This window comes from Acomys minous (genome assembly GCF_964271855.1).
Source record: "Acomys minous genome assembly, chromosome: 17".
Lineage (NCBI taxonomy): Eukaryota > Metazoa > Chordata > Mammalia > Rodentia > Muridae > Acomys > Acomys minous.
Window position 1 is genome coordinate 3,106,088 of NC_140500.1, and position 23,231 is coordinate 3,129,318.

Consider the following 23,231-nt stretch of genomic DNA (forward strand, 5'->3'; position numbering starts at 1 on the left):
CCTCCTACCTCTGCCTCCTGAGCACTGGGATAAAGGAAGAGTATATATGATTTTACTGGCTAAGAGCTGACGTGAAATTGCATGTATCATAGCCACAGCCAGCAATGGTATAGTCAATACTTGTGGTTTTCACACTCTTTAATGCCTTTTCGGTGCTAGCGCCCACGCAGTTCTCTTCCAGCAGGCCTGGATAGGCTGGTGTCAAGCTGCAGGTCCTACAGTGCAGTGAACAGCTAGGAGCACAGGGCATGCTGCTCAGGAGAAGCCTTTGCCCTGTGTTTCCAAGCAGCAGACCCCACGCCCCAGTCTGTTTTCATAAATGTATTTATAGGTCTGCTCTCAGCTTCATGGTCAGCTCTCTGTTCCCACTTCTGCTAACAGACCCCATACAACTCTGACACACTACTTCTTGTTTTGTTTTATTATTAACTTACGATCAGAGCAAGTATTTACTTGATAGGCAAAATAAGTCAACATTTTGACATACCATATTCTGATTTATAATTTTCTCTAAGAACCCTCTAAAATTTTACTCACTTCAAAAGGCATAAAATTTTACTATTGCCTTACATTAAAATAATATAGCACAAAAATGCCCAAGTACATGCATACAACCAAGCAGAAACCGAGGCATAAACAAGCTAGGTTATAAGCCAAAGGGCTTTAAGAATTTACTCATGCAGGGCAGAGTGGCGCACGCCTGTAACCCCAGCCCTTGGGAGGCAGTGGCAGGCAATCTCTGAGATGAAGGCCAGCCTGGTCTGCAGAGGGAGGTCCTGGATAGGCAGGGCCACACAGAGAAACCCTGTCTCAAAAACACATTATTCATAGCTTTGGGTGGGCGCAGTCCACAGAGGAGTTACACAAGTTTAATGATGACATTTCCAGCTGGAAAATTCACAATGTTAAAACTACGAGCATAAAGGAGCAAGCAGAAGAGTGAGTACAAGCCCTGAGCTTCACGGTTAAATGGGATCCATTCTTTTTCATTTTAAAAGTAGAAGTATATACATACACACGCAACTGGCCATCTTTTAAATCAAAGCTCTCCAAACTTTGAACCCCTATATCTACTTTGTATCTCTCTCTCTCTCCCTCCCTCCCTCCTTCTCTCTCTCTCTCCCACACATACTCATGAATATGCACATATAAGACAGAAACATGCAACACGCATGAGGATCAGATATAAATGTGTGAATATCAGCACAACAAAACAAGGCCCATATTAGAAAAATATGCTCACCAAAACCAATCCAAAAAAAAATAGAAAACAGGATAATCATGCTTAATTTACTGCCTCATTGAGAGCACTTATGTGTAGAACATAGCGGCCTCTGGGCTGGGGACTGTAGCGCAGTGGTAGGGTGTATCTAGCAGGCACAGACGGGGCCCTGAGTTTGCTTGGCAGCAACACTAACAGCCCAGCGCTCTTTCAGGTATGGTGGGCAGGCCTCTCTGGCCTGCATGCTGGTCAGGAGCCTGTGATTGCCAAGACCACACAGACCAGTTGCCAGGCCTTTCTTTAATACAGTGAGGTAAGGCAGTGTTAAGTATCTACACAAGCTCTGTGTGCTCACTCACTCACTCTCCGTCTCTGTACCAGGTGGCACCTCCACATAAGGCCTCAAGATTTCAATTCTCCTGCCTCAGTTTCCCCAGGGTTGGGACTATAAGCACTCACAACCACTTGTTTGTTCTCTGAGTTGACAAAAGCACTTAGAAAATTAAGATTTCACCATCATAACCCTGACAAGGCAGCAAGCTCACATTTAGGTTACCGGTGGCTACCATATGCTCTTTTTTTTTTTTAAGATTTAACAGTGTTCTGCTTGCATATACACCTGCATACCAGAAGAGGGCACTGGAGCTCATTATAGATGGTTGTGAGCCACCATGTGGTTGATGGGAATTGAACTCAGGACCTCTGGAAGAGCAGACAGTGCTCTTAACTGCTAAGCCATCTCTCCAGCCCCCGATATGCTCCTTTAAGGCACTCACTGAAGGAAAAGGCATCAGGAAACAGTTACCACAGCAAACAAGTGCTTGTGTTCAAAGCCACAGTCCACAGGGAAAAGCTTCTTCCATTCTGGGCAACACAAGCAGCAGCAACTGTTCATGGGGCCAGAGAGCAGTGGCACCCCATCACGGTGGATCTTCACTAGTAAGTATGAATCTAGAAAAATCTTAAAAGGAATTTCTAAGAATAATATTCATATATTATAGCATGGAGCGCATTCCCCCCATACCCCCTCCCCCCTCTCTCTCTCTCACACACACACAAGATCCAACAGAAATACATTTAGAAGTCTAATTTCAGACTTGGTCAGGGATACATTTAGGGCAGATCTGAACAGGATAAAATACCAGGGAAAGTTCCAGCAATGGGTGTGGCGGCTCAAGGGTTGGCAGGACAGCCACATGGTTTTTGTAGGGCTGCTGACTCACTGCTGTTTTAGGTCAGACCAGAGTCCCAGTCTTTATACGAACAACAACAACCACAACAAGAAAGAAAGAAGGAGGAGGAGGAAGAGGAGGAAGAAGAGGAGGAGGAGAAAAGACTGCATGAAAATCAGCAAGTCTGCATTGAGCTTTGATGAAAATAACGCTAACATTTGGCCAAGTGGTCTTAACTTGCTTAATCCAAATTGTCTGCATCTGAAAGTGAACTTGGAATTCTTGGCCAAGACAGATATAACTCACGGAGACTGAAGAGAAAACAATCGGGGCTGGGGGTCGGTGGTAGCACAGAGACAGACAGACAGACAAACACATCACCTGAAGGAAGGAAACATGCTCATGCATATTCAGACTGGCAGGAAGAGCATCACACTGTGCGATTATTATGAAAATAGAATTTTTTATATCAATCCCCCCCACACTTCTAACCAGACTTTCCTCTCAGGATGCTACCAATGGAGGATGAGCAGTGGCAGGCTGACCACGATCAGCAGTGTACAGCAACACAAGCTCAGCAAAGATAAGCCATCTTCAAATGGGAGGACCAAGGGGACACAGAAAGGATTACTGGGTCAGTGGTCTGGGGGAAGTGGCAGCTGGACGCTTCTCAGAAATGGAAATCCTCGCTGTACTCCAGCAGGAGGCCAGAAGCCTCACAGACAGCTAGAGGTGGAGCTAACAGGGTGCGACCAGCTGCCAAGGTAAACAGCCGGATTCCCCTTCCCACCTCTGCTATAACTCCCAACCCCAAAATAACAGTTGTAAAGAAGAAATTAAAGTTTCGATTGGAAAATCTCTCACTTTACCCAGACTTTTAAGCTACAGGATTTTCAAACACCTTAGCAATGTTTTTCTGTCATAACCACAAGCACACTAAAAGCTCCCCAAATATTTACAAAACAAATAATGGAATACTTGTTATTTTAGCCATCCATATAAACACAAACACAGGCATGCACACTCTGAAAATAGAATTGCCTCATGCAGACAGAGAACTGTGAGGTGAGTGTCAAACAAGCATCCACAATGGGCCATTAGCATGCATCACTTCCCTGATGGCTAAAATGACATGTCACAGAGGACGACGGGCAAAGCCAGGAAGCATCCAGATGACAGAAGCAATGAGGGGAAACAGGCCTATGGAAAACAAAGTGAGGCCACTGTGTTCTGCCAATAATATTTAGTAGTCACAACCAGAATGGAAACAATGGAAAGATATACACAGTACAGTCAAGTTCTTCCAGAATAAAGTGATGCTGAAAAGCAGATGTATAAGTGTGGGTAAGCGGTAGGTCTGGGGTAAGAACCCTCCGTATCTCTAGTCTAGCTCAGGTATGCATCCCACTGATGGAACAAGAGCTTGTCACACTGCTATCCCTTGACTAGAGCCCCCAGCCTGCTATCCCTTGACTAGAGCCCCCAGCCTGAGTTCTAACCCAAACCATAAAGTATCTACAGGGCCCCACCCTGTCTTCCACCGTACAGCTGTACTACCTGCCCTCTGAGCACCTGCCCTCCACCATACAGCTGTACGACCTGCCCTCTGAGCACCTGCCCTCCGCCATACAGCTGTACGACCTGCCCTCTGAGCACATCCTGATCTTTTATCTTATCTTTGTGCCATCCCATGGGCTACCTGGGCCGGTCTGCAGCATCCTGAGACATGTAGAGTCATCCTTTGATATCTGTGGGTACTGATTCTAGGACTCCAAATACCAAACCCACAGCTGTCTCCTATATAAAATGATGTGGCATCTGTGCATCACCTATGTGATTCTGCCACATGCTTAAAATCATCTGCAGATTACTTACAGTACAGGACCACCTTAAAAATTGTATCCTATGCCACACAAAGCCAAATCTTGCCGAATTGACTAGCTGCTTACTCCCCACCCAAGCATGAAAAGTAAGCCAAAGTCTCACCAGGGCAAGAGACCACCTGGGGTCCTAAAGCCGCAAGGAAACTACATGCCATGACAGAGTACCCAGGAATCCACTGGACAACCTCCCCACAAGCCCCCCCACTAACACACACACCACACACACTGTTTCAAAGTGACCTTGGGAAATGCTGAGTCCCTGGGAGGTGAGCTTGCTCACCAGGTGCAGTATCTACCACAGTGAGCGTCTTGTGCGCTCTGACATCACTTCCAGCAGTTCTACACCAGGCTTACTGTGGTGATGCCTAGAGAAAAAACAGCAACAGCTGTCTATCCATCAGCACACAGTCAGCCACTGGCCACCATCAAACACACACTCCAGAGTCATTGGCATGAAAGAATGTACACTGCAGGACTCGCTGGCTCAGTAAAGGTTCTGGCAACACCACCCTGGTGAGCGGGAACCAGGTGGGGAGGGGAAAAGGAGAGAACAGGCGTTCTGAGAGGCCTGACAGGAGCCTGGAAGTCTGCCTTCACTGTAGGTGTGTGCTGAACGGCTTCGGCAGAGTCAGCGTCAGGAGTGTCCATGCTGTGTAGCATCTGACAGGACCAGTGCTGCAATGGAGCCTGGGTGGCTCTGTCCTTCTCCTCCCACGCATACACGCTGGATTCAGTGACATGTCTCACTCGGTCCCTGTGTGCCAGAATCAGTTCCAGGCCCTGGGAGCTTTCAGCTCATTAGCTATCTTCCATTTCTGCACCTACTTTTCAATCAAGTCCACCCCAGAGCAGTTTCCAACGGCAAACAGACCTCTGCTCTAGCTAAGCACACTTTTAGGTGCCACTTCCAAGCTTCAGGATTCAAAGTCATCGGAAAATGCGTTCTGCTTTACGTGGCCCCTCACAAGCCTTATAAAAGCAAGAGAAGAAAGGAAGCACTCAGGCTCTGACTCCTGCTGTGTCCCCAGACACTCTGGCTTCCCTCTGTCTCAGAACACTTGGGCTCAGCCTCCGCTAGAGAGCAGCATGTGGGACCTGCTCCACTCCCCAGCGCTAGCACTGGCGCCTTGACCTGCCAACGATGCTAAGCAGGAATCTTCACTGAGTCCCAGCTCCCTCTCTGCAACATGCCATTGTGTCTAACCTCTCCACTAACCAAGCTCACCCAGCCTGTCCCTGCTGATGGAACCCATTAGCAGAGGATTTCCATGTTCGCCCACGGGAGGCAGCCGGCCTAGAGGAGTCCTGTCTGTCTAATGTTCCTGCGCATGCTTACTTACTGGCCTGTCCTTTCATTTCTGTGTGGACAGCAAGGGGCCTGCGGCAGGTGCTCAGCGTGTGGCTGTGAAGCTAAGCTGTGAGAAGCTCGAGAGAGGCAGAGCCATAAGTAGACTTGCTCACTTTTGTATTGGCTGCTCTGACCTCAAAGGGAGCAGAGGTGAGCGTACTGGGCTCAAGGATGCTGGCTTCACATTGCCCCAGCCGACTGGACCACCCTGGAGCAGGCAGGTGAGCCTTTACAGTCACTGAACAAAAGACAGCCATGCTGCCAACTCATTTACACTCACAGAGACAAGAAATCCTAGGCGTCAGACCAGGGACTGCAGAGATAGCCTGGCAGCTGAGAGCCTGTTCTGCCTTGCAGAGCACCAGGATTGGGTTCTCAGCGCTCACAGAGAAGGTAACAACTCTAGTTCCTGAACGTCCGATGCCCTCTCTGTCCTCCGGGGCACCAGGCACATACATGGTGCCTAGATACACATGCAGGCAAACACTCATGCATATAAAATTAAAATTTAAAAAATATACTTTTTTAAAAGAAAAACTCAGTGTAGCAGAGATGGGAGGGACCTGGGGAATAGTCCACCTGCTGGGAGGGGACTTCACCTCTCTAGGCAACTGTAAAATAACTACAGGTGGTGTAGAAGCAGAAGGGAGGCTGACATTCATGACATGTTTTCTTCTCCAAGATGTTAGCGTAGAGGATAATTTCTACCTTATATACTATGACTAAAACGATGGCAGTGAGGGTATATGAATGGAAAGGGAAAAAGAAAAAAAAATGGCATTTATCAAGTGCCAAGTATGAGAGCAACTTAGAGAAACCCGACTGCTAATCTCCCGTTCAAAGAAAAGAGAAGTGGGTATGGAAAAGTTAAGAAGGCTTGAGAACTGTTTCTTTTTATCTCACGTGTGTGTGTGTGTGTGTGTGTCCACATGTGTGCATGCAGGAACTGTGTGCTGTATGATGTGTGTAGAAGTCACTAGACAACCCTTGAGAGTTGATTCTCTCCTGCCACTGGGTTCTGGGGACCTGGTCATCAAGCCCGCACAGCAAAGAACTGACCTGTGCAGACACCTCCCAAACCCTGAGCTTTTCTCCCATACACACTTGGCCTTCTCCCATAATATGACCGTGGACACCTGAGGTATTCTGGGACATGTTTAAAAAGATATTGACTTTTACTTTATGTATGTGTATATGCTTGAGTGCATACCTGTGTGCTGTATGTATACAGTACCCATGGAGGCCAGAAGAGGAGTTCAGACCCCTGGAGCGAGAGCTGGGAACTGACCCTGAACCTCTGAAGAGCAAACAGCCAGTGCTCAAGACCTCTGAGCCTTGTCTCTGGGACACATCCTTAGCCACAGTAGTGGGAAAGCAACTGGGTCTCAGCAGATGCCACCAGCAGCATCTAGAATGTGGACTGCCTCTATCCCTAGGAGGTGGAAGACAACACAGCCAGGCAATGTGAGACAGGACAGAGCACACCGCGCAGGCCTTGTGTTCCTAGCTCACAAAGTGAGATTTAGCCACATAAACTTAATCTTCCTTCATACTGGTCCCTGACTGTTACCTGACGTTGGAGCTGGCAAGCCATCACTGTCATCCCCAGTAAACAAAGGTGACAATGATTGATTGGACTTTTAGGTACTAGCTCTGCACTGTTAAATACACAACACTCTTTCCTTAAGGAAACAGACACACCACCCCGTCTGCTGGGGGTGGGCTTACTCGCAGCACGCGTGATTATAGCCTTTTTAATGATACTCCGTCTTGTAATTCCACCATTAGGCAACAAAACACAAAATTCGAGTACCATTTTCCACTCTTGAGATCTTTCTCTATGCATATAATTCCAAGAAGTTTACAAAGAACTGGCTTAATATCCTAGGCTAGGAAAAGGGAGCTGGGCAATGGAACCCTCGGAGACTTAGAACCTTTGGGGCCTTAGAGGTCACAGGAATGGGAGGAGGTGGTGAGCGGCTGTGCTGGGGAGGAGGGCATCATGCCCCAGGCTAACCGGGCTCCTTTCCGGGGACTATGTTCCTAGCTGGATCTCCTGCCGTACTTCATTCCCTGGGTTCAGAAATCCAATCAACACAGGATTACAGGATCGCCAACTTACACAAAATTGTTTTTAAAGTCTGCCCCTTAACTCAGGGCTAGAAGGGCGGGGGTGTCAGTGGTTAGGAGCATGTTTTTTTCTTGAAGAGGGCCCAAGTTGAGTTCTCAGCACCCAAATCAGGCAGCCTATAGTCACCTGCAGCTCCAGCCACAGGGTATTTAAGGTTATCGGCGGCACTCCACGGTCACTTGTGCTCACACATGCACGCATCTACACAGAGGCACATATACACGCATAATTTACAATGAAAAAAAAACTTTAAAAAGTGTTTTAAAAAGTGTTTGCATTAGCCAAAAGCACCAATTCCTTCACCTAATCAGTACATGGATATTTTGTTTTCTTTCCCTTCAGATTACTGAATATAAATCTTCAAAGCTTCTACTTCAAATTAAGTGTAAAAAGATTTATGAATCTGGCTACACAGCTACTGTTTAAGTGAAACCTGGCATAGCTGGTTTTCTTTGTCTTTGTTGTTTTAAATTTCCCCAGGGTAAGATCTTCATGATTTCAGGCTCTACTTCCCTTCCTTTCCTGAGGGTCTGGAATGATCACCGGTTGAGAAGGAACAGAGGTGTGCAGGCAGCCCCCAGCCTCCGCCCACCTGTGACCACCAGGCCATCTGGACAAGCGAGTGGGCCCGTGATAACCCAGGAGAGGCGCAGAAGAACCATCAGGCACCAAGGAGAGAGCCAGACTTAGAACATGTCCAGCTCAACATGTTTCCTGACCTTGTTGTTGGTCCTGGGTCTAAACACAGCTAGAGAAGTCTTAGGCTAAGAGAGCAACAAGAGAGAAACCGGTGGCTGGACAGTACAGACCTGTGCTGAGACAGTCTTCCCAGAAAACAGGAAGGAAGACTGGACCTAGAGCAACCACCTCAAGTGCTGAGACCTCAGGCACAGGTCCAGGGAACAAAGCCGGCTGACAAGTATGGAGAAGTGAGAGACGGTGGCAGCCCCAGACTGGAGAACAGCCTGTACTCCTGAAAATCAGCTGAGGGACTAACACAAACAGCCAAAGCATTTACTAGGCCAGATATTTCAACCTCCAGGTAGAACTTTAAAGATCTCCTCCCATCTAAGCTCTGATAGGGTATCTGGCCCCGGATAGATTATTTTAGAAAACTGAGAAACTGCAATTAAATACGACCCTATGAACTTTGTTTCTTCAAAGGTCAGATGCCAGGACCACTCACTCACCCTGTGGAGACTGAAAGCCTGAGCCCCTCCTAACAGCCCAGCAACTTGGAAGCCTGTCCTGCTCTGGGACGTCTTAGGGAATGGTCGTCAACAAAGTTCAATGCAGCGCTAGTCCTTAGTTATACTGGTGACAGAGGCTTTCAGGTGTCTGGCTTTCTCTGGAGAGCAATGCCCTAGGCCTGCCTCGTCTCAGATACAGGCACAGGCTCAAGGTTTAAATAATCTCATGAAAGGCACAACATGAGGGAGGAACCCACATCTGAAGGCCAGCTCTAATGGCTGATCTTAGTGTGTATCATGCTCTTTGTTAAAACACTTGGCTTGCTTCTTCGGGGTGGCAGTAAAGCCCGTTTTAACAGAGCAATCAGTCCCTTATGAAAGTGGTAGCAAAAATGACTGTCACCCATTAAATTTCATCTTAGCGGCAAGCAAGCCAGTAGGGCAAGACATGTGCAAGCCGACTCCAGTTCAGGGGAGATTTCCCCAGGCAACATTCTCCCAAGGGACTGACAGCAGCAGTGGGGACCTAAGCTAACCAAAGATCCTTGCCTGTGGAGAATACCTAGTTTAGAAAGTATTTAGTGAGGGCAGACAATCAGTGACTGTCAAACAAGGCGACAGGGAAGCATTGGGTCTGTCTGTCTGTCTGTCTGTCTGTCCGGGGAAATGCATGCATTCCCTGTTGAGCAGGGAGGTTTCAATACTCTACTTCACATCAACAGTAATGGTCACTACAACCTCTCATACAAGCAGAAAGAACCCTCAGCTCCCTCTCTGTCCTCGCTGCTACAGGCCTAAAGTGGCCCGGATGACGAGTGACATAACAGGGAGGAATGTTAGCCATTCTTCCTAGACCCAACTTCCTGCAGGCATGGCAGTTTTATTAAAAGACAATGGTATTTTAGAACATTTGTCAGGGGAGGCAAAACTGGACTAACTTAAGAGAAAGGAGAAAAGTTTTAGCTTTGCCTGGTCTCTGGCAAATAAGGCACGGTTGTTATCTCAGTGCCCAGGGCTGAGACAGTATGTACCAGTGACACCAAAACCTGACACACGCAGCAATGAGAAATAAGATGCATTTAAAAAGTGTAACGAAGATACAGAGTAGGGCAGAAGCCAAGCGCTGCAGAGAGGGACTTGGCAGACCCTGGACCGTCCAGAGACACGGAGAGTGCGGAGGAGAAAAGAAACACATCCCACGTCTCTGACTGTGTCGCTGGACAGCATCCGAGCAGCTGAAGGACCTGCCAGAAAAGGCAGCTGTGAGCTCTTGGGATAAACAGTCCATCCAATGCACTGGAGAGCTCAAAGTATCAAAAGCACATAGCCAAACGAGGCTTCTGTGGAAGACGAAGAGTGTGTGAAAAGAGCGGGGCAAACACAAGGCCTTAGAGTAAGAACGCAGCACAAGCTCAGAGCTTAGACTGCGTCAGACATTCCACCAAACAGACCAGGGGTGCTGCTCACTGTAGAAACCAGCGCCAGAACATGCTGTGGGGCCAGACAGGGAGCTAAATTCAGTCAACTTAGAACCATGTTTCTGGTTCATGGAAGACTTCTGAACAAGCCCAGATGTTCCTGTGAGGCTAGCTGCATCGAGGCTCACATCGTCTGTGAGGGGCTCAGTTGTGCTCCCCAAAAGTTGTATACTGAAGCTCTGACTTCTGGAAACTCAGAATGTGACCCTGTATAAACACAGAATCTGCAGAGAACTAATGAGGTTAAATGAAACCTTCAGGGTAGGACCTAGCCCAATGTGACTGGTATCCTTGCATGAGGAAGAAATCTGGGCATGAAGAAGACACATATCGGGGTAAGATGAGGAGAAACTGGCCTCACACAGAGAGCAAGACCCGGAGTGTCTCCTTCCTCACAGTCTGACCTCAGCCAGCCTCCAGCACCCAGAACTTTTCAGAGTACAGGTGGCCTGAGAAACACCGCAGCATCCGAAGTAGCAGCTGCTCTTTATGTATGACCCTACGTGCTAATTCAGTCGAATACAGATTGGCCACAAGATCAAGACACGGGCATAGTGGGACGTTTGATAAGTCAAAGCCATAGTTGTAGTATCAACATGGAAACCGACAAAGAAGACGCCTACTTTGTGTGTCCATGGGATGACTCAGGGCTAGCAAGAATCTGGCCTCATCCCACTTCTACTGTGCCAAGTCTCAAATACTTCTAGCCATTTCCACAAGAGCAAACATGCCAGATCAAAGAATGGCGCTCCTGGCATGTTGGAGGCCCTCCATGTAGTAAAGTCACAGCGGGCTGAGGACTGCCAGTGCTAGAGGCCTTCCAGACTGTAAAGCACACCTGATCCTCAACTGTAACTCACAGCTACCAGCAAGCAGCAGTCACCACCACACTCGCTTGAAAGACAGTTACGACGTCACACTGGTCACAGGGAGAACCCTTCTACCACACAATGGTAGAAGTTTTCCTATCTACTGGTAGCAGTGCATCACTGGACTCCCAGGGACTTCCAGAGACTGCCCTTGTTCTTCAGATGCGGTAGGTCACACAGGCTGATTTTAACTTGGAAGCAAACAGCTGCGGTTAGGTCACTGTCCTGAACATGAGTTACGCCCTGGAGCAGACCGACCCCTCATCTTGGGCCAACAGTCACTGAAACTCAGCTGGTTACGCACTGGGCGCTCTCTGTGGACCGATGGTAACATTTTCTCAATACCATTTTTCAGCTTTAATCTAAATAAAATGTCATTTTGGAGCATCATATTCACCCCCTCTCCCACGAATATCCTTGAGATGGATGCTCTTGTGTCACTGACCTAAGATTAACACTGCAAAGGTCTTAGACACATTTGGTTCGGGAAATGAGGTCATGGGATCAACTGTAGTGTAAAGAAATAGACTGAGAGTGGCAGTGCTGAGGGCCAGGTAACGCAGGGCCATCTGGGGAAGTTAAAGGGCTCTGAGGCACAGAGGTGGCTTGACAGAACTTATGTTTCTAAAACCTCTCCTTAGGTTTTCTGAAGGAACCCAGAGAGGGTGTGAGAAAGTCTACCTGAGAACTAGACAGGACAGAGCTGGGAAGCGGGGAGTGACAGTCAGGACACTTGAAGAGGCAGAATCTGCAGGGCTTCCTGAGAGACAGTGCAGGGACAGAAGCTGCAGGTGGAGTGTAACCAGGAGGATGCCTGGCCTGGGGCATGAGAGGGGCTGGCAGATACTGCGGCTGCTTATGGATAACACTGGAGGAAGAGCAAATTTAATGGTGAAGGTCATAAATTCAGTACTAGAGTTGAGACTTCTGTAAAGTGATATGTTAAAATGCTCTTCAGTGTTATGTTGGTACTAAAATATAACAAGCTAGATTTACATTTTCAAAAGTAAAACTGGAAAATGCACCCAGCCCACAAGCTGCTTCTAAGTCAGGAAGCTCCCTCCCTCATACTGTCCATGGCCACACTCCTGCCCTGCCTCACTCCTGTCCCGCCCCGGCATATTTTTGGTGAGACCAGTTGCTCTGAGAGTAAAGAAGTCTCACAAGGAAGAAAAAGGGTAGGTAGGTAGTCAAGGTCATGCGACAGACTAGTCATCATCCCCGCCCTATTTTGCTAGTGCAGTTTGTTCTCCTCATCATCTGTGGGTTGTTCTTCTTAAATAAAACACCCAATTCATTAAGAGCAAACATTCTCAGACTCCACCCAGACCTACTGAACTAGAAACTCTGAGGGTGGAGCGGGAAACTGTCTTGGAACAAGTCCTCTGGTGACAAGCACACACACTCAAGCTCAGAAACCAGTAAGGTGTCCGCTTCCATCTATTTGCTGTACTTCCTCTCCACTGGGGCTTCCTCGATACTCGCGAGCTGCACTCACTATCTCACAAGCCTCTTTCCCCAGCAACGCCACCCTCCCTGTGAGATCTCACACAGTCATGAGGCGGCGCTCCCTTGGTTCCCACCCTACTGCACCACGCTGAGCATACAGCCTAATTCCCTGCAGCGTAGGGCACTCCTCACAGCATCTGGTTACTAGAGGAGAGGCCAGTGATCTCACACAGAGATCAAAAGTGTAGAACACTTGAGAGGCTGAGAAGGGAGGGTCAGGAACACTGCCCCTTGGGGTGTCCAGGCTCACTGTGCAGAGCTGGACTGCTGGGGGGGGGGGGGCGTAGCTGGGCATGGGTGAGTGCAATGCAGAATCTCCTTCAATAGTGAGTGCGCCTTCTGGGGGGGGGGGCGTGTGTGTGTGTGTGTGTGTGTGAGAGAGAGAGAGAGAGAGAGAGAGAGAGAGAGAGAGAGAGAGAGAGAGACAGACAGACAGACAGACAGACAGACAGACAGACAGACAGACAGAGACATCTTCCTGGAGACAGCTCATTTAATTGGGGGAAACAAAGGCTATTTAAACCTTGGGGGTGGGTAGAGGCCTCCAGGGTGAGTGTACATCGCTGGCCAGGGTCAGGGTGCTGGGAATACCTTACTGGCATAAAGAAGAAACTCCAGGTGCTGCTGGACACGTCCTTGTAAGGAGAGATGACGCTAACCTGAAACCTGGCTGCCAGGCTATGTGACCACCTCAAAGGTGGCAGCAGTGAGGGACGGGGGGTAGGCTCCATGCACTGGGCATCAGGCCCAGGGCAGGGAGGGAGCAAGATGAGACTGTCAGGGTGTGGGCACAACTTGTCCTCACTCTTGCATCAGGTCAGCTCCTCAGTCTGACGGTAAGTCCTAGGCCAGCCTGGGCTACAGAGTAAGACCCTGTCTCAACACACACAATTACCAGGAACATTCTATTCCTAGTCTATTTAACCAGAAACTCCTGGGAATAGGGCAAGAACCCACACTTGCAATGCGCAGTAGGATTTAATCTTTACAGCTGTAAACGAAATTCAACTTGATAATTAACCTCGGATCAGATCAGCTGCCTCCAGGTTTATAAGAACACTGGGATAAACTGAAAAGGGGGGAGGGATATGACTTTGCTCTAGCCTGTGGCCCACTTCTTAAACGTATTCTGTAGATTGTGAGTCTTAAAACAACCACCTCGTACTTTGTGTTCACTCTAGATTTATCTGTGAATACTCTGGGCTCATTTTCTTATCAGGTAAGAGTTTTCCCTAGTTCAAACTTACGGAATTAAATTCCAGGCTGCTGAACTTTATTTTCAGCCCAGATATTGTGAGACCATATTGAAGGTATTTTCTGGTCTATTTTCCTTGACTTAAGTAAAGTGTAAATTGCCAGAGTTCCTGCAAGCTTCAGCAAATGTTAGCTGGGATTTCTTCCAGATAGGTATCAAATGAGGACGTTATTTGTAAGCAGTGTACCATGCTCTGCCCCAAGCCATCCCGGCTTTAGCTATGAAAGTTAACGTTCTTAACCACTGTTCCCTGCCCAGGAGCTCTACCTTTCTCCACTCCCATGTACCTGAAGACAGCCAGTCAAAATAATCACCCAGAAGTATATATAATAAACGTTAGAAGTAAGTGATTTCTAACAGTGCTGGAAAAAAAAGAAGAAAAAAAATGGCTGTAACACAAAAAGAAAAAAAATGCAAGCTCTTTACAAAAATTCTCACTGAGTCTTCTTGAAGCAAGTTGTGCCAGTCTTTACTTTGCCAAACACACGACAATCCAATGCTGCACTGTCTAGTTAAATTGCCACCAGTCCTTTCTAAATTAAGATGCACATAAACTATGGGTGACAGATGCACATGAGAAAGTGTACACACACATTCACTCACCCACACATACTCCTGAAGTTTATGAAAATTATTCACTTATGGCTAGCTTATCCTTTCTTGACTTTGACTACATATTTGTCAAATGCCATTTCCAGGTCATTTTAAGAAAATAGCTTTAACACCTGTTCATAATTCACATTCATGCATCGGCTCATGCAAGCTTACAAGAATATTTTTAATTAAAATATAATCTATATATAGCCAACGCTGCCCCTTTGAGGTATACAGGCCAGTAAATTCTGACAATGCATGCAGCTGTGTAGCCACTACCAAGGCTGCTGAGCCTTGCTGCTCAATGTACCCACCATGTGTGGCTACTACTGCACATGGGGCTGGAGACTGCGCAGGCTCCAAATCAGGGATGGTTTAAATGTAAGATAAGTAGCCAGCATCAAAGAAACGGCTGAGAAAATGCAAAGAGCTTAATATTTTATATGAAATTACAGTACTTTATATGAATTACTATAAGTAGTGCAAAAATAATCTTACCCAAGTCTTTCCCCCTTTATGTGCCTATTAGAAAATTAAAAGTTAATGACTGCACTTGTGCCTCAAATTGCCCTTTACTGACAGATGGTTTCCCTGTGCCCATTGAGGGAAATACCACATCCCGGCCCCAGCGCCAGGCAACTACCAATTACCTTGTATACCTAAAATATTTATTTTTAAGAGATTTTAAAATGCTTCCCTTAAAATACTTATCCTGTAACTTCTAAGTTTTTTTAAACATTTTGTGGAGGGTTTTAAACATAGTATTTAATGTTCATTTTTAACTTCACAGAAGTTTTTAAAGATTCATCTATAGTATTTGCTAATCGGTATCATGTTAATTAACTGGCCTCAAATGTACTTGGGGCACTAAGCTGTCTTCCAGCGGATGTGTGCAGTGGTCCCCGAGTGAACGGAGGCCATTGTGCACACACACAACAGCGTCTATTCACAGATGCCGCGGGAGATCTGAGCCAGAGGTGGGGAAACTCCCAGAGCTTAATTTTTCTTGGCCTGGGGAAGTGAAGCAAAAGCTTTATCTGTGCAGTAAGCCGGGTAGAGACGCACAGCACAGCGTGGAGCCAGCAGCAGTGGGAGGGGAGCAGGGTGTTCTGACTGGCAGCGGGACTGTGAGGGAGGACTCTGTGGCGCTCAGTGACACAGCCAGAGGCAGGCAACTGCCTCCTGTCCGACTATTTCCAGCCCTGTCTGCTCTGCCCCAGGTCTCTTCTAACTAAACTGAAAAGAATTATTATTTATAGCAGGCATAGGCTAGGCGAGTGCTCTACCATTGAGCTACACCCCCAGCCCTGAGCCCCACTTTCCATTAGGTTAACTTGGGAACTGGGCACCAGCACCTCTGCTTCTCAATCTTCGTTTCTTATTAGCCAACCTTGAGCGTTTCCACCCTCCCCTCAGCTCTGACCCATCTCCACCTTCCTCACAGCGCCATGAGGACTAAAACAAACAAGGACTGACTGCATTTTTAGCATCTTGCTACTACTCTCCTAAGAAAAGACCACTCTCCAGTTTCCTGGTTCCTGGGGAGCCTACTTCCTCGCCATCGCAAAGGGAGGACTGTCAGCCGTCAACGGCGTCCACAGCTTCTGAAGATCCAGAGCAGATGGCACTCATGTCGCCCTCCTAGGCACAGGACCCCTTCTGGGACTGTCCTCTCAGATGGCCAAGCGCACTCAGAAGGGAAGTCTGCACCAGGGCTCCCATGCTAACCTGGGTAGGGAAACTAACTCTGGGGGTTCCTTTGGTTTTGCTGTCTGGAGCCATGCTGGCAGGAACAGGCAGTAACTAGAATGTTCATTCACCTTGCATTTGCAGAGGCAACCTTCACATAAACAGAATTATGATTAATAAATGCAGGTGGAAATTATTCTGTCTGAAATGTTAAATAAATCTTTTTCTTTGGGGCCAGGCACTGCCAGAGCAAGGCAGTGGAGAAGTTTGTGTGCTTAATTAACTATGGAAAGGAATAAACCGCTCTGAACGGCTAATACAACCCCCCATCCCTTTCTCTGCAGGAAAGATGTCACTGTCTGGTGTTTCACAGAGGAAGCAGGATCAGGTTAACATCATCCCATAAGGAGCTGACTCAGCAATGAGAGTTAACTGCTCCTGCTGAGGACTCCTGGGAGGGTCTCAGCTCCCACATCAGCAGACTCTAGAAACAGGGATCCTAGACTCGTGGGCATCTATGTAGTGTGATTGCACAGGCACACACATGCACCAGATAATAAAGAAATAAATATATAAATTTGCTGCTGCTGCAGCAAACATAAGAACGGCAGAACATTAGAAGTCTGGAACTTGACAGACGTTCAGTTGTTGGGCTTCAAAAATATGTAAATAAATGAACTATAATCCAATACAAGCTGAGGCAGGAGGATCAAAAGTTCAAGGCCAGCCTGAGCTACATACAATCTTTCTGCCAGTGTCTCCCAAGGGCTACATTATAGGTATGTATCACATGGCCAGCTAAAACACTTCATTAATTTCAAAAACAGCACAGTAAGTGGGTAGCCTGAATTCTCTAGAGACACAGAAACAATAGATTTTAATGCATAAAGAGACCAGTTACAAGGAATTTCTGAGAAGTCCCAAGATCTGGCTCCTGTTGTTTAGAGACCCAACATAGCAGTGAGAACCCAGGTAACATGTGGCCGACTTAGCTGCAATCTTAAGGGACGGAAATGTGGGGAAATATGGGAATGATCCCCCGGAAGTGACCGACTGTAACAAATGGCGTTCAGCCTACCACTGTATGTGCACAGAATACTCTGGAAGTGAAGGGATAGATCCTGTCCCTTTACATGTTTCTGACTATAACTTGGTTCCTTTGTTGCCATAGTAACCAACAATCTTAGAACACAGAATTCTCAGAAGCAGTTGGGCTTCATATCCTTAAGACATGGGATCTGAAGGGTTTCTTACACCTTTGCTTATGTCTCGGGAGCTGGAAGCGTCTGTCTCACGTGGGCAGCCCTCAGAGCAGGCCATGACAGAGGCATGTGCATGAGCATGTGTGTGTGTATGTGTGTGCGCACGCTCTACTTACAGGGGATAATGGGAAATGCAGAATAAACATGCTACTAGACAGTGGGAGGATGGGCGTGTGCGTGGCAGTCACCTTTCCAGAAAGCAGTCTGTTCTCAACTACTGTTAAGACTGTGTATTTGTGATCTTTGGTCCACTAACCCCATGTACTACTTAATGGTCTTAAGTAACCTAGTCATCATTAATCATCTAAGTTAATAATTATTAGTAGGTGACACCTAAGGCTATTTAATAGTAGTTAAGAATGTAGAACAGGCATATTATTATAAACTTGATAATAAATTTCTGCTGATGTGAGAACCACATATATTTTAATATATGTATTTATACGTGTATGTGCACAAATATACACATATATTAAGAAATTAGTTACTGCAGGCGTGGTGGCACATGCCTTTAATCCCAGCACTCAGGAGGCAGAGGCAGGCAGATCGCTGTGAGTTTGAGGCCAGCTTCGTCTACAAAGTAAGTCCAGGACAGCCAAGGCTACACAAAGAAACCCTGTCTCAAAAAACCAAAAAGGAAAAAAAAATTAGTTACCTTGACCTCAGGATAGGGGACTGAAAGCACACTGAACTGCACTCACACTTCTGTTATTTTCAAATTTCCCTTCTATGATTCTAAGCCCTGTCAGCTACTGTCAACCACAGGAAGCACCAAGAAGCGATGCCCAGAGGGTTTCTGTCATGCTGTGAGGTGTCTACAGAGGCAGAGAGGACACGCGGGTGGACTCTACTGCATGGAGTGGGGTGGTTCCAAGTAGGAAGCAGGGTAAGCCACACAGCTCTTTCCTCCCTGATATCACACTAACTTTCTCTTCTGAAGTTCCCCGAGGCAAGGAAGACCTGAGACGGGAGACCCTGAGCGCCATGACAGCCTCGCCCTCCAGCAGTGACTACAGCAGCGCAGAGGACTCAGCTTCCGAATGCAATTCTAACCAGAGCCTCTCGGTGGGACACTTCCCCTCTGAGAACATGTTCTCCTACGAGGACGAGGACATGGTCTCCAGTGAGGAGACAGCCTCTGCGGATTCCTTGGTCCACTTCCTCCCACCTGTCCAAGGTACCTGGGGGACAGAGAGTTTAAGGAGACTCCTCAGGAAGCGACACCGGATGGAGCACGATCCAGAGCAGTTTTGCAAGCTCAGCATCATGCCGGCCTGGGATAATGATGTGGGCTCCAACCAAGCGGACTCTCTGGCTAACCTGGACCTAAATGGCTATAGCCAGTGGGTGGACAAGTGGCCGAAAGACAGGACAAAACTGACTCTCTGCAAACTGGATAACCTAGTACAGAAACTTGAGACAGCTGAGAAACTTCGAGAAGCTGGGCAACCTGACGACCGTGTGCTCCCTGAGTCTACTTACGAGGAAGACATCTACCTCAACAGCAGCCCCCCTCCACAGACAGCTCAAGTCAGTCATGAAGAACATGACGTTTGTCAAGATTTGCCCAAGTACAAAGCGCAGGAAAATCGAGATATGTGTCAGGTCCTACAGGATCCTCCAAGGCTACAGGAAGATGAAATTGAGGTGAGCGCAGAGATGCCTCCCAGGAGAGCAAGGGCATGTCTGGGGATGAGAGGGTTAGACAGTGGAGCCTCACTACCTGCTGTGACGCAAGGTGGGCCCCAGGAGGCTAGGACAGGGAGGGAGGGAAGATGGTAGGAACAGCAACAAGAACCACCAGCCACATAAGAAATGAATGTGTGTGTGTGTGTGTGTGTGTGTGTGTGTGTGTGTGTGTGTGTGTTCAAGTCAACGGGTCTGGAAGCTTTGCTATACTTGGGCTATTTTGGGCAAACGGGTTTGGATTCTATGAGGGAACAGGCAGCAAGACCAACTGCTGTTGACGCTACGTGCATCTAACTCATCCTGTTTTCTCAGCAGGAGACGAGGCAGACAGCAGAGAGCTCCTTGGAAATCTCCTCCATGTCATCTGCTCAGGAAGAGGAGCCTTCCCGCTCACACGGCACATCCTGTCTGAACTTTCGGTGGGTCTTCCACTGGCTGAGGACACAAGTCTTCTCCCGATGGAGGAGAGAGCGCCCTAGGCAGGCTACCAGCAACTGGCACCAGAAAGCAGTGAGGAAGATACAGTCGCTCAGAGGCAATAGAATCCGACCCCAAGAATGACTGAGTTTACCTGACTCCCCCAGATTTTCAAACTTTTGAAGCCCCTTGCTCCACATCTCTAAGAGGTGTGTGTTGTTCCCTCCCCTGCCTCGCAAATGAGGAAATCAAGACTTGAAGCACGCAGAGGGAGTTTCCATTCTCCAGCCCCTTCTGAGCCAGCCGCTTACTACAGCCAGCATGCTGGGAACAACAAGTGTGCCTAAAGCAGTCTGGTAACCTGGATCACCAAAACCGCTGTCTCCACGTTAGACCCATGGCTGCAAAAAGCTCTACCTATACCCGCGAAAGCACAACCCACGCCACGCACCACGGTGGGAGGCTGGTAGGACACACGCTGCCTCCTGGAAATGAGGGTCAGGGTCAACAAAAGAGAAAGTAAGCACATATAAAATAAACAAAACAGCAAACTGTTGAAAAAAGGAGGAGAAAGGAAGGGCGGACTATTCATTTAGGAAGCAAAATACTACCTATATTTTCCAAGAATGAACTCAGCCATCTACATCCAACAAGCCTATTTCAGCCTGAGTGAAAGTAATTTGCTGGGAGAAGACACAACAGAGGTCTGTGCTTACTGAGAGAGAAAGCCTGTGGGGATGGCTGAGCAGGACACTTCCACCAAGCCCACGTCTCATCTGTACTAAAGAATAAGCCACCGCTTTAGTACAATTTCTGGCTCCTGCACTCAATTTGACCTCTGGAGGTATGTGCCAATAGGAAATATTCCAGCGCTGCTCAGTTCATTTAAGTGTCCAATATGTTATCCAACCTGTGCACGCAGGGGGTGGGGCTGGCCGCGGCAAGCAGCAAGAGTGAGCTCGAAGTGGCCATTGGAAGAAAAGACCCTCAAGCCTCCTGTAAAATTACTGTAATTGTCAGGAACATGCTAATCTCATTAATCAATAAATTTTGGGATCTATTACCTTATGACTGAAAACTAAAATCATCCCTTATGTGTGTGTCTCAACCTTGAACTGAAGGCGTGAATTAACGGGGTATAACTTACACAATCGTATTCTAGAATTCACAATACTGTAACAATTTAAAATACAGCATAAAATTTACCAATCTTAAAAGTCATTCAGCACTTTGCAAATGCTGACGTGACTATACTATAAACCTCCCAATAAGGGGTATGCGGTGGCCTATCAGTAAACACAGGCAAATTTTTTGTCAAGACTTTTACAATACAATGCAAATTCGAAGCTCAAGAGCAGGCGTGAGTTCAAGGCTAGTTAGACACAAGAACATCCTCCAGGCACGCTGGCGCACACCTTTAGTTCCAGCACTTGGAAGGCAGAGGCAGGCAGATCTCTGTGAGTTTGAGACCAGCCTGGTCTACATATCAAGTTTCAGGACAGCCAAGGTTACACAGAGACCCTGTTTCAAATTCCTCCAAAAGATAGAAGAATAAAAACACAGCCAATGCTAAATAAATTCCTAGAGAATGCTAAGGCTCTAGCTTCAACATTAAAGAAGGGCTTAGTCAGGAGGAAGAACCAAGAGGTTCAAAAGCACATTGTTTCATTATGAACCACAAGTGAGGAATTTATGTGGCACGCACGGTGTCTGATTCCAGGATGACAGGTGGGTTTTGTGTTGCACTGTGGGCCGTGAGTCTTTTCCTGCTGCCCCCTACCTCCCCAGCAAGCGGAACAATGGTCAGCTTTCAGAAGAAACAAAATCCTCATCAGATAACAGTGCTGAGTGAGCCAGTTTTCAGTAGTGTGGGTGCAAGAGCCCTGGATACATGCCCTGAAAAGATTACCAGCCCAGATCGAGAATCCCCTCGCTGAACAGTTTCCACCTTATCCCACATTTCAAACGAAGCTCACTGCTTCAATGCTGTTTGTCTCTGTACAATACAACCATGTATAAGGCACGAAGGGCAACTCTTCAGTCTGCGGCTTTTGGAGAAAAACTAATCTCATCACCACAGAATTCTCTGCTCAGAAGGGGTTAAGAATAGTGACTGACTTGCATTCTCCTTGTCTACCTCAATATCCATCATGTTAAATTTTAAAATAATCCTGTAAAATAAAGAGCAGTCATCCCTCCCTTCCCCAGACCCCTACTCTCTCACAACAGCGGCACGCCAGATGCCCCGTGCTCAGCTCAGGGTCCTTAAGCTTTCCCAAAAGGGGGATGGGGAAAGAAACACTTTTATCAGTAAAGTGGCACCACAGCTTCCATGGGCACCATACTGCAACATAGCAGCCTTGTTCAGTAAGGGTCAGGAATAGACACTGAAGCCCCTGGGTGAAGGGCTGTCAGGGGGTAGTGTACGCAGGTGAGACCTGCCCCATGTGGGAAACAGCCCAGCCAACACCACACACTTTCTAGAGAGGGTGTAGAGCTGGAGAAATGGCTCAGAGGTTAAAAGCACTGTCTGCTCTTCCAGAGGTCCTGAGTTCAATCCCCAGCAACCACACGGTGGCTCACAACCATCTATAAGGAAATATCCTGCCCTCTTCTGGTGTGTAGGTGTACATGCAGACAGAGCACTGTTACATAATAAGAAGCCTTGTGTGTGTGTGTGTGTATGTGTGTGTGTGTGTGTGTGTGTGTGAGAGAGAGAGAGAGAGAGAGAGAGAGAGAGAGAGAGAGAGAAGAAGGAGGAGGAGGAGGAGGAGGAGGAGGAGGAGGAAGAGGAAGAGGAAGAGGAAGAGGAGGAAGAGGAGAAAGAGGAGGAGGGAAGGAAGGAAGGAGAGGGAGCACCACAGACTGGCCGGCAGTGACAGACCTGAATCTCAGCACAAGTATGGCAACAGTCAGAAAGTCTTAGGTTATAGAACATTCTACTGGACAGCTCTCTGGAATGAAAATGCTAGCATCACAGAGACACGCAGGTCATAATGGAGACAACAGAGACATGAAGGCCAACTGCTACTCATGATCTCCCACCACAAAGGTGAACAGAACTTAAGGAAAGGACTTTTCACAGCATCTGGAAAAGACCTGGATATGGACAGCATGTAATATAACTGAGAAGCTGTGTCAGTCACGGTTCTCTAGAGGAACAGGACTTATAGAATGAATGTGTGTGTACATATACATATATATACACATTCATATTTAGAAGGAATGTATATACATATATGTGTGTGTGTGTGTGTGTGTGTGTGTGTGTGTGTGTGTAATCTACATTTATATACTCATTGGAATGGCTTACAAGCTGTGATCCAGCTAGCCCAACAATGGTTGTCTACCAACAGAAGGTTCAAGACTCCAGTATTGTTGGGTTCATAAGGCTGGGTGTCTTCTGCCAGAACCCTGAAGAAATGAGCTAAAACACCAGTGAAGGAATGGACTCACCAGCAAGAGCAAACAGGCAGTGACCAGGCTTCCTCCTTCCATGTCCTACCTCAAAAGATCTAGAATA

At 47.4% G+C, this 23,231-nt stretch overlaps 1 protein-coding gene across 3 annotated transcripts; it reads left to right on the forward strand.

The window, feature by feature from the left end:
• The first annotated feature begins 10,362 nt into the window (after window positions 1–10,362).
• LOC311588103 (uncharacterized protein C12orf71 homolog) lies at window positions 10,363–22,479 on the forward strand. Of its 3 annotated transcripts, XM_084765565.1 has the most exons (4): window positions 10,365–11,620; window positions 16,096–17,667; window positions 18,543–19,249; window positions 19,604–22,479. In XM_084765565.1, the coding sequence occupies exons 3-4, from the start codon at window positions 18,587–18,589 to the stop codon at window positions 19,850–19,852; spliced, it is 912 nt and encodes a 303-aa protein (XP_084621691.1). In that variant the 5' UTR covers window positions 10,365–11,620; window positions 16,096–17,667; window positions 18,543–18,586; the 3' UTR covers window positions 19,853–22,479. The 3 variants fall into 3 exon arrangements, with proteins under 3 accessions (XP_084621692.1, XP_084621691.1, XP_084621693.1); XM_084765566.1 differs by lacking the exon at window positions 16,096–17,667 and having other exon boundaries at window positions 10,363–11,620; XM_084765567.1 differs by lacking the exon at window positions 10,365–11,620 and having other exon boundaries at window positions 15,933–17,667; window positions 19,607–22,479.
• The last annotated feature ends 752 nt before the right edge of the window (window positions 22,480–23,231 follow it).